The sequence below is a fragment of the Pseudopipra pipra genome, chromosome 1 (genome assembly GCF_036250125.1).
Source record: "Pseudopipra pipra isolate bDixPip1 chromosome 1, bDixPip1.hap1, whole genome shotgun sequence".
Lineage (NCBI taxonomy): Eukaryota > Metazoa > Chordata > Aves > Passeriformes > Pipridae > Pseudopipra > Pseudopipra pipra.
The window spans coordinates 97,221,935-97,233,934 of NC_087549.1; the positions used below are offsets into that span (position 1 = coordinate 97,221,935).

The 12,000-nt window shown below is 39.6% G+C and overlaps 1 protein-coding gene across 2 annotated transcripts in view; it reads left to right on the forward strand.

The window, feature by feature from the left end:
* The window catches only part of LOC135419893 (receptor activity-modifying protein 3-like), a 41,816-nt gene that overhangs the window by 8,168 nt on the left and 21,648 nt on the right, over nt 1-12,000 (forward strand). For both annotated transcript variants that reach the window (XM_064666828.1, XM_064666838.1), the window contains one exon: nt 9,866-9,895. In XM_064666828.1, coding sequence (XP_064522898.1) covers nt 9,866-9,895 — 30 coding nt within the window. The remainder of the gene's footprint in view (nt 1-9,865; nt 9,896-12,000) is intronic.

Here is a 12,000-nt window from a genome sequence, read left to right on the forward strand (position 1 = left end):
TGAGGAGGGGAGTGATAGAGCTTCTTGATGGGCACCTTGATGGTCAGCCATCCCAGAGCTCAAAAATGTGCAGATCTGAAGATCTTAGGAGCCTACTCTTCAGGGTTGATCATCTTCACTGTTTCAGCCTGGTGGCACAAATAGTGATAAATGATTTCTTCACACCCTAGCAATTCCCTTAGCTTAGGAAGAAATAAAGAGTAGCATTTTTCTGTACAATGTTAGCCGTTTCTGGTTTTCCATACTCGTTAGCTGGCATATTCCTAGCGCATCTTAAGTTTTGCATGTATGTGTAAGCAGTACTCAACTGCTGTTGCTGAAATGTCTTTTGGTCTTGGACTGGTTAAAAAAACATCTTACTTTTAAAATTTTTCTTAGTATAATACTGAAATGAAAGAAAAACAGGATAGAAATTAGTAATGATTATAAAGAAACCTTGGAATTTAAAAGTTTTACTGCCTTGTTACAGTAACAATGATATACATAAAGTAAGTTTTTTATGGAGTCATTGCTACTAATACTTTGTTTCCATTACACAGGAGTAGTTGCAATCAACTTTCAGTACGGTGTTAACACATGAAGGTAGTAGATGGGGGAGAGAAGAAAGAAGTTTAAATCTTTCACTCTCATAACACCTCTCTCCTTTAGTGACACATGCCGTTTGAAAAACAAATCAAAAGAAATCTGTTAAAAAACATGAAATGAAAGTAAATACAAAAAGTGCAAACTGAGGAGCACTGGGTTCTGCATGAGCAGCCAGATGTGCCCTGCCTTGTTGGCTGGGCGGTGTGCCTTGGAGGCAGATACCTGGGAATTTGTGCTTCTCTGATGTTCAGTTCTGGTCCTCAGATCCACTGAGAGGAATGATTTACTGCAGTAGCTTGACCTAAGTAATTTCCTGTACCAGAATCTGCTGCTTTGTAGTTTCCTATGTGGATATACATCCAGAAGAAATTGTGGTGTGCAGGGATCGTGGTGCCATGCTGTGCTGGCAAGGATCTGTTTCAGTGTTTATTCATTGGAGGAAGGATGCTATTGTGAAGAGCCGCTCACATCTGCTCTGACCAGGCACATACATAGAAGTATAGGTAGACATGCAAAGCTCTGAAGTTTTGTCAGTGTTTTATTGCTCTTGTTCTTCATGGCAACATGTCATTTAAAATAATCTGTGATCATGTAGGTGAGTATCCAGAGCTCTGGAGCCCTGATAGTCATGCTGGGCTACTGAAGAAAAACAACCCAGATATGAATGGTCAAGACAACTTTTTACTTCATGGTAGGCATAGAATTCACAGAAAACATCACTTCACTGCAATTATGTTGATGTGATGCTTTTACATAATATTGTTACAGCATTAGGAGTCTGCGAGAGCACTACATGCATCAGCAAGAGAAGATGGATGTTCAGGGTGGGGATTTTTGTTGTCTGGTCAGAAAAAGAAAAAAAAAAATATTTTCCCAGGCCTTCTATAATGGTAATGTCTTGATTTAAATGTTCTGCTTGTCAAGGGAAGAAGGAACTTTTAATGTCTTCAAGTATCCCATGGTTTTAAAGACTTCCTCAGGAGGGAGTGTGCAGTGACCCTTGTCTGTGAAACATTTATGGGTCATTTCCCCTTCTCAAGGTTATTAAAAAAAAAGAATTGCTTGACTTCGTTTTCAGACTACTCCACAGAAGCAAACTGGAGTCCTTACTGACCTTGAGAGACTAGTGTTTTACACGCTTTCACAGGTGGTTAGGTATGGAGTAAAGTCAGTATTGTGCTGACCTTATGTTTCCTTATTATAGGAAAACCTTATGTCACATCACTTTTTTTTTTTTGTGTGTGTCTCTTCCTGCCTTTTCGACTAATGACAGGCAGTTGAGTTACAATAACGAGCAGCCATTAGATCAAATATGTGCTTCCAGGTGATCAGTGGTACAGTGTCAGACTGAGGTCCTGGATGCAGGTGGCCAGCTTCAAGGGCTGACACACTTCTGATGTGGTCTGGGGTGTGTGTGTCTCTCAACAGTAATTGCAAGCTATCTCACCTTTGGGGGGAATGAATCTGAACTATGCTGCCTCATTAGTTGATGTACCTTTCCCATAAATTGCACAGCTGACACAATTCCCAATTATCTTCTGGGCAGAGAGATCATGTTCTTCACTTGCTTTGGTAACGTTTTCTGAGAGAAAGAGGTAGTGGTGAAACAGAGGTCATGGCACCAGACTGCTGCTGGCTCACACTGTAGATAAGAGTGATACTGGTTCCTGCTTGTGACCTTAGACAGATTTCCTACTAGTTCTGTCATTGTTTCCGTAGTTCATGTAAAATGGAGACCTCAGTAGTGATACCTCACAAGGCTATAATAAATCTGAAGAGGTACAGATGTTTCAGGAGTGAAAAAAAGGAACTTTCAGTTGCTAGGTGTGTTTATCTGTAATCATAAGTTATGAAGAGCTGTGATCTGGTTGTTTTAGACATTATACGTTTATGTGGCAACTACAGTACACCAAGACTCAGAAGATCATGTCTTGCAGGCAGAAGTTAGATGAAAACAAGGAGTACAAAGCCTTTGGAAGGCCTGTACATTGTAAATAACAGTCTTTGCCTTATGTTCTGGGTAACAAACACACAAGTGAATTCAGTGAATTTGAGTTTGTTAGGAAAGCTGTTGTGCTTTGTTTCTGCTGACTGTAGGCATCTTCCAACGCATGTAGTCCTCTGGAACTCTCTTTCAGACACCTTAAATCATAGAATTGTAGACTATCCTGAGTTGGAAGGCATCCACAAGGATCTTCGAAGTCCAGCTCCTGACTCTGCACAGGACATCCCCAAGAATCACACCGTGTGGCTGAGGGTGTTGTCCAATTGCTTCTTGAATTCAGACAGACTTGGTGCAGTGACTGCTTCCCTGGGGAACCTGTTCCAGTGCCCAGCCACCCTGTAGGTAAAGAACCTTTTTCTAATATCGAACCTAAACCTCCCCTGACACAGCTTCATGCCATTCCCTCAGGTCCTGTCACTGGCCACCAGAGAATAGAGATTGGTTCCTGCCCCTACATTTCCCCACATGAAGAAGTTGTAGACCATAATGTGGTCTCCCCTCAGTCTTCTCCAGGCTGAACAAGCCAAGTGGTCTCAGCAGCTCATCATATGGCTCTCCCTCTACACCCTACACTGTCAGCAAAACCTTTGACACCATTTCCCATGGCATTCTCCTGGAAAAGCTGGCAGCCCACAGCTTGGATGGATGCACTCTTTGCTGGGTTAAGAACTTGCTGGATGGCTGGGCCCAGAGAGTGGTGATGAATGGTACTGCATCCAGTTGGTGTCTGGTCACTAGTGGTGTCCCCCAGGGATTAGTATTGGGTCCAGTCCTATTCAATATCTTTATTAACGATCTGGATGAGGGGATTGAGTCTGGACTCAGTAAATTTGCAGATGACACCAAGTTGGGTGCAAGTGTCAGTCTGGGGTAGGGCAAGAGGGCTCTGCAGAAGGACCTGGACAGACTGGTCTGGTGGGCCAAGTCCAATGGTTTGAGGTTCAACAAGGCCAAGTGATGGATCCTGCACTTTGGCCACAACAACCCCATGCAGCACTTCAGGCTTGGGACAGAGTGGTTGGAAAGTGGCCCAGCAGAGAAGGACCTGTGGGTGCTAGTTGACAGCTGCTGAAGATGATCCAGCAGTGTGCCCAGGTGGCCAAGAAGGCCAATGGCATTCTGGTTTGAATTAGAAATAGTGTGACCAGCAGGACCAGGGATACGATTCTCCCCCTGTACTCGGCACTGGTTAGGCTGCACCTCAAGTACTGTGTCCAGTTCTGGGCCCCTCACTTCAAGAAAGACATTGAGGTGCTGGAGCAGGTCCAGAGAAGGACAATGTTGCTGGTGAAGGGTTTAGAGAGTAAGGCATATGAGGAGTGGCTGAGGGAGCTGAGGCTGTTTAGCCTGGAGAAGAGGAGGCTCAGGGATGACCTTATCACTACTTGAAATAAGGTTGTAACCAGGTGAGGATCTGCCTCTTTTCTCTGGCAAGTAGGGACAGGATGAGTGGATATAGTCTTAAGCTGTGCCAGAGGAGGTTCAGGATGGACATTAGGAAGAGTTTCTTCACAGAAAGGGTGGTTAGACATTGAAATGAACTGCTCAGGGAGATGGTGGAGTCACCGTCCCTGGAGGTGTTTAAGGAAAGACTGGATGTGGCACTTAGTGTGGTGTTGTGTGTTTAGTAGACAAGGTGATGTTTGGTCGTAGGTTTGACTCGATGTTCTCAGAGGTCTTTTCTTCTAATCTAATTCATTCTGTGATTTTTGTAGCCCTCCTATGGATGCTCTCTAAGAGCTTTGTTTTTCTTATGTTGTGGCGCTCAAAACTGCACACAGTTGTGAGGTGAGGCCACACCAGCACAGAGCAGAGAAGGACAATCACCTTCTTCGACTGGCTGGTGATGCTGTGCTTGTGGCTGAATGTCATCTTTAAACAGTTTCTAATGCAGTGGCTTTCTTTCTAGTCTAGGCACAAAGGTACTCCTCTTACTCCTCTTCAGTTTTACTCCCTGGAAGGATGAATCTCTAGTCTAGGATCACATTTGTGTATACCACTTTTGTAAAAGTGTGAAGAGAGTTTACTTAAAGCTGTTAATTCTGCTGTTGTCTAAAAGTCAGTGGCTGTATTTTATATTTCAGCTACACAGTGCTTCATCAAAAACATAGCAGGACAGAAAAGAGTTGAAAACATTGTTACATTTCAGTCTGAGTCACACAACTTCTAGTACAATACAGATCTTAGTGTACAGCTAAGTAATCCCCTCCACAAGTCTGTTGTTGAACTGGTATAGTTAATTTTATTATTTATTTAATAAATTAATATCTCTTAATAGATAAATTAAAATATTTATCTATTAATAAATATTATTTAAAACACTTGTCATATGTTTATTTAAATAAGACATACTTGTTTCAAACAAAGTAGCAGAAAACCTATCCAACGCTTCTTGAAGTAGACGTAGACTGTTCAGAAATTGTGGAGCAATATTAATATGCTGCCAGCAGTTATTTAAGAACTTCAGAAAGCAATATAATGGACAGTAATTTGTATTACTGCTCTGAAAAATTCGCTGTTGAAGCATAAATTCAGAGTAATGGTCACATTTCTTTGCAGTCACTGGAAACCTGGGGAACTCTGAACTAACATGGGTCTGAACAGTTGATGCCCTCAGTAATTCCCTGTTGATTTGCACCAATGGAATGAAAAAGGTTAAGCTGCTTTCTTTCATGCTTTTCTTGCTCTGCAGGAAGAAGACTAGTGTCCAAAATGGTTAACTGTTTGAAATTACCTTAACAATTCAAAAGCAATAATGTCGTGCCTCAAACTGCAATAAAATACAGCATTGAACTGCACTTTTAGTTTTGGATGTTACATTTCTGTGGCTATATATGCATGTTCTGTGCAGTTGACACAAGGGGATTAAAAATAATATTAAAAAGGATTCAGCATCAAAGAAGGAGGTAATGCAAAGCCGAGTTCTGTGTTATGCTAGCTCTCTAGCTAACTTCTTGGATGTACGAACAGATCAATGCACCCTGCCAGCAGGATTACCTTGCTTCTGCCACTCCATGTGGTGAGGCATGTTTTTTCCTGGGTGAATTTTGAACACAAGTGTAACACTTCTCTCAAGTACTGTATTTATTGCAAGCTTCTGTTTATTCCCAGCATCCTTCCTTTGTGTTGAGTTCCTGTCATTGCCTGTCTCTGTGAACTTCGGTTGCCTCATTTCCTTGGCTGCTTTCACACTGTGATGATTTTCTTCCATTCTGTCCCTGTCCCACTCCTCTTATGAAGTGTCAAAAGGACAGGCAATAGCTGAGAACAAAAGGTGACCTTCTGAGCCATACTTATTGTAGAGAGAGTTATTTAAAGGCTGGCAGGTGGGACTTTAGTTTTTGTACCAATAGCATTATTTTTCCTTTCTGTACTTTTATAGTAGCCTCTAAACAGGGACCTTTCTGGCCTCAAGTTTCAGGATTTCTTAGCCTATTCAGAGTCTGTAGTGTCTGGCCACATACATTTGACTTGACCCCAACAGAGGACTTTTAGAGAAGGCTTTGAAAGGCAACCATGCAATGCTTGTGTTAGCTCATCTTTTCCTTCTGTATTCAGACAGACTCTACCGAAATGAGGCTCTTGACCTTATATATGCTCAGGAAACAGATAATAAAGAAACCCTACCACAATTGTAACCAGTGTTTTTTTGATGCAGTAGGATGCCTCTTGACACTGTGTGAGAGCATAGGAGAAGTGATTTCCGTGGGAATTCCTTGTGCATTAGATGCCCTGAAGTGTCTATGCATTCCTGCCAGAACACCTGTAATGGCATAACTTCAGGTTTACATAAAAGATTGATGAGTTTAACATGATCTTTAATAGCACCTCTGCAACAGGTAACTTTATTTAACATTTAAATATCTGGAGAAGCATTACGCTTCTGTAAAATTGACTTGCTCAGTATTTAAAATCAGGTATATAAAAAAAAAAAGCTATTGATCAGTATGAGAAAAATGATATCAATAGAGTATTAATCTCTCACCTATTTTTCCAACATATAGGTGCATGATGGCAGAGCAGCAGTTGCCTTTTCAAACTGTGGTTTTAGTTGCTTTCATGAACTGTATGTCATGACAGTTCTTGCATAGCTATGTGCTGCTATCATTGAAACTTCAGGTTCTGCAGACAGACAGCTGTTTGTTTAGTACATAACTTCCAATAGAGATCTGATGTCCTGATGTAGTTAAAGATTAGATGATGGTAACTGGCAGGATTGTCTTTAAAAAGAGGTATAGAAGTAGCTTCTTGACATGAGGTTTAACTTCAGGTCATTACATGTTCTTTTTTTCTTATGAAAATTATAATTGAAAGAAAAGAGGTTTTGAATCAGACTTCTCAAATTTCAAAAAATATACGTAAGATTAAACAGCTGTAATTGTTGTTGCAAAACTGTGTACAGGAGTTTTGTCTGGTAAAATGAGAATTATTCTGAGAAAGTATAAGAACCACTCAAAAATCTTACGATCCTGTCAGTAATAGCAGCATCTTGAAGAAACATTCAGGCAAGGGAAAATTATAACATTTCCCTCTTATATACTTACACAAGATTTTCAGAATTATTCTTAAAATGTGCTTAGAGAAATGTGCAGTAGGAAGAACACACAGCAATTCCTATGCTGCTCCAGATTTATAAAGTGGTTGTACGGCAGACATTCAGTGCTACTTTTAAGCCTCTGGGAAAAATACCCGTGAATAATAACAGTATAGGAGAAAAATAAACATTGAGAAATATTTTTCCATTTCACAAAAGTTTATATAGTTGAGAAAATTACAGGGCAGTTACCCTGTCATGTATCTCAATAGTGAATTAACATATTTCTGTGAATCTCATTCTTAACTCCCTTTTTAGTGTCAGAAGAAGGTCTTTTTGCAAAAGGAGAGTAAAGAGTAGATAATAGGAGGCTGTAGTGAAGGTCTAGGAACGGATTTTCTATTTTTTCATATACAAGATTTTGAAGCAGGTTGTTAATAGAAAACTGGTGGATTTTTTTCTGTTTTCTTATTTTCTATTACTCTCTCCTCTTTTGATTATCTTTTGTTTTTCTTTCCAAAAGCTCTTCAAACCTATTTTTTCTCGTCTTTTATTTGATGATAGTTTCCTTCATCTCTTGGTCTGGCTCCAACCTGGTTGGTCTCTTTGCCTCTGATTTGGCTAATACTAGGGGTGATCATACATGCCACTGTAGTGTATGGAGAAAAAAAAAATGTTAAAGGCCATTGCTGTGGTCCCTTATTGACATGATTTAGCCTGCAGGCAGCTTGTACAGTTAGACTGAACCTACTTTTCTTTCCCTAAATGTGGGTTCAAGTAGGAGTGCATGGCAACTGTTTATTTTGGGATCATGGCAACACCTTCCAATACTGTGACCCATTTTGCTTCCTCTGTGTATCTTCTAATGAGATGTGGTGGCATCAGTCTTTCAAGAAGTAAGAGCTGCTGCAAAGGTCATACTTTTTGTGTAAACTACCATGGCATGCTACGGTCTCCTGATTAAATCTTTGTTATGAGTTGAATATCTCAGAACAAAAAAAATAGAGGGGTGGCACATGGTGGTCTGAATTGTTTTTTTACCCTTCTCTGAAGGTATCTGGAGTCTTCTGATTGAGCATGGGTGCAAAACACTCTGTGTGACCTTTGTTATGGTCAAAAAATGCAAAAAGCACATCTACCTGTAAGCGGGAGGATTTGTGAGCGCTAACCTGTGAGCCTTTATTCAGTATTACATTTGTCACAGGTTCCCTTGCTGACACCTGGGGAAGTCTGGTTCTTTCTAGTTGTAAACCCTGTTTTAGTTGTCTTGCTGTGGTCTTGTGAAGATTACTGCAGCAATAATTATGAAAAATCTAGAGCACAGTGATAGGAATTGATACAATAAGAATTGGAGGTGCAGTCTGTGCTCTTTAAAGGGAGTAACTAGGGTAACTGTATACGCCTAGACGGTTTCCTGAGAATGAATGGGCTAGGCTTCATCACAGAGTGTGTGCTTTTAATTTGATCTTCAGTCTTCTGCAGTTAAGGCACATTTTCAAGGGAGGATTCAAGAAAAACCTACCCAGAGAATCAAGTATATTTATAAAAGCTAATAGCATGGGAAAAAAAAAGTACTCTATTTGTGAAGGAGATACTGCTGTCAGAGTGTATAATGGAGTTTCATCTCTACGTGTTTGGATGCATTGCAATTTTCCGATGTGTGGATTCCTGCTCTTCACAGTAATTTCTGGCTCATTAGTAACTAAGACAGAGATTAATGCTTCTCTGGATTAAAAATATGCTCCTTAGAAGGATCTAAATTCTTCTTCCATGCATGTACCCAATAATTTGCAGTTAACACAGCTGACAGCCTGGCACATCCCAGTGGGGTCCCTCACGATCTCAGTCAGTGTGATTGGTACTGATATTCTACTACATATATCCTGCTTCATTTTACTGGGGTGACATGTGTTGTATAAACAAGGAGCAGGAGGCACCCATCTATGTGAAATCAGTCATTTAATTTCTGATGCAAGGCTAACACTATAAAATTTGTCAGCAATTTTTTTTTTCAGTGAGACATCAAAAAGAATTGAAGCCACATCCCTCTTAGCTATATTTACAAAATCCTAAGTGTGGCTGGAGCTGTGCAAACACAGTTGGCTTCTGTTGATTTAATCCATCTGGATATACTGCAAATAGCTAATCAGAAGCCTTCTCCTATTGGCATAGTCTGTGTTTCCATTTGGATGCTCTTCTGACATACCTATGCTAGTGTGACATCTGCATGAGAAGCTTAGAGGTTTTGAATGTAATGTTTGTCAAAATGTGTGACTGTGCAAAAGGTGGAGACTGTGAAACAGAGCATTACATTTCTAAATGAAGAGATTTTTTTTTTCCTCTACACATTAGAATGTGTTTACCTATGTTTTGAGCAAGTGTGTTACCTTCTCCAACTTTTTCACCCTCAAGAAGCTTAAAGTGCAATTTCCCTATCATTAATGTTGGAAACTACGGGAAGGAGTGGTGTGGACAGACCCATCACAAGTCTGAGTGACTCAGCCATTTAAAGAATAGATTAAAAAGAATTTAAAAACATAATGTTCTCTAAATGTTCATTATTCTGTTCAGACACACTCTTTAATACAACTGAAACTAATGTTCGAATGACCATTTTGAATATTACTTTGAAATCTAAATTATGCTCAAGTTTGCTTGTATCTGCAATAATTCTTTTATATAATAGTATGGAGGTATCTAATTAATCTCTCTTTTTTTTCTTTTTTTTTTTCCCTCCTTAGTTAATGGTCTAATGACGCTTGGATTCGCAGGTGAGCTTTACTTTAAAAATTCAACTTCTGTTTCTGTTTTGTTAATGGCCACCACTGGAGAAGTGCTTCCATCCTATCTCATCTCAATTAGTCAACTGTCATGCATTTTTTGCAACTGGTCTTGCCCATTTGCTATATGAAGAGAGAGTGTTGTAGTGTTTTGTGAAGGTCATTCTCAATAGTGATGGTTAAACTGTAGATTAATTCATGGTTTTGAACCCTATTGGTCAGGGATTTAGACAGAAACTCTTATGACATCAGATTGCTGTCAAATGACTCAGAGTTTTTTTCTATAACCTTGCAAAATACTGAAGATTTATTAAAGAGAGACAACCTAAAATACCAAAGCCATGGCAAATGCATTTAAACACTCTGCTGGGAAGGGATTGGAGCAAATTGTCAGCACACATGACGTAGAGGAGAAGAAACTCGTATTCTGTTGGATTTATAGGGTTATAAATCAAATGATTTAGAATACTCTGGCTGTTTAGAATACTCTGCCAGAAAAGGCAGCTTTGCTTAACTTTTGTCAAAGCTCAGTGCAGGATTTAAGTTGCCAGCTGTGCAATTTTTGTATCTGGTTTCGAATTTTGCACAGCTTTAGTGCTCATCTGCAGATCTAACTGTGGAAAGTATAACTTGTAACTGGTGCAGCTGCCAGATGAATTGACGGGAATGCTTAAATAGGCAGGATCCATGCTATCATGTTAACTTCCTAAGGACAAAATTATGCAGCGTGTTTGGTAATTTTCACAATTTCTATCACTGGTGATTAATTATAGTTCTGACTTTTGCTGGCATGGGTCAAAACTTCACGTTAGCTTTAAAGAGCACTGACAATCAGACATGATGTCAGTGGAGGTAAGATTAGGTCTAGTGAGTTAGCCGTACACCTGGAGGGATTTGTGTAGACTAAGGGTCTCAGGTGCAGCACAGGCTGTCCTGTTGTGGGCCTGCTGCTCTTGGAAAGTATGTGAAAGCATCACAGAGACAGTGACTGCTCCAGGTAAGGAGTTAGCTGCGATAGCTGGACTTAAATTGCGTGGTGCTCCTGCCCAGACTCAAAAGGAGCAGTCTCCTTCATGGGTGAAACGATGTGCACTCAAGCCTATTTTACAATCACCTGCACCATTTTGAATGAAGATGTTCAAAGTTTCTGATTGATGTCTGGGTTATGATGTGAAACCTGAAACATCATCTTGCCTTGGATTTATTTTTTTTTCTAAATAGAAAGGAATGGTGCCATGAGGACTGCTCCTTCCTTCTCATCAAGCAAAAGTCTTGCACGGTTTTGATCACAGTTCATCTGGCAGCGTGTTTGGCTGTTACCACACAAAATTAGAACCACTAGCTCTTTTCAGCAATTATGGGATCCTGCTTTCAGAGTAACTAATACAAGGAAAAGAAATACTTCTTCTCCCTGGTGTAAATAGTTCTCAGTGAAAACATAGGTTCAGAAGAAAAAGGTGCAAGACCTGATTCCACCTAGACTTCTTTTTTCTTAGGATTAAGTGATCTGTTCTCCTTGGCTTTATTCTTGAAAAAAAGCCATTCCTCTGGAGTTCTCAGGAGGATTGCTGTATATACAGGTTTTGTTAGGGTTGCAGTTTTGTTCAGGTAAATCCATTTCTCAGATTTATGCTGCTGTGAAAAGAAGAAATTACACTGGTTTTTTTCATGGCTAATTTAATTTAGACATTTGTATTAAATATGTTTATATATATATTTAGTTAATTTTTAATGTTCTACAAAATATATGCGTTTTTTATACAGAACAGTCAAAGTAGTAACATCTGTAAAAATAAAGCAAGACATACTTAATGATTTAATCAAAACAAAATGTTTCAGCCTTATCAAAATCAAATACATTGATCTGAATAATTTTTTTTCGGAATTTCAATTTTATAAGAAATATAAAAATACTGTTTTTGTATTCCAATGCAGTCATGTGCTGGGTGAGAACAACCTTTGACCTTGACTCTAAATGTTGTGGAGTTGCCATTACTGGTTGAAAAAGTTACAGGCTTGCTCAAGTCAACGTTGACTCTTTCTTTGCAAGTAGCTGTATGCTGTAATTTCAACTGATAATTGTTGGTAATTCATAG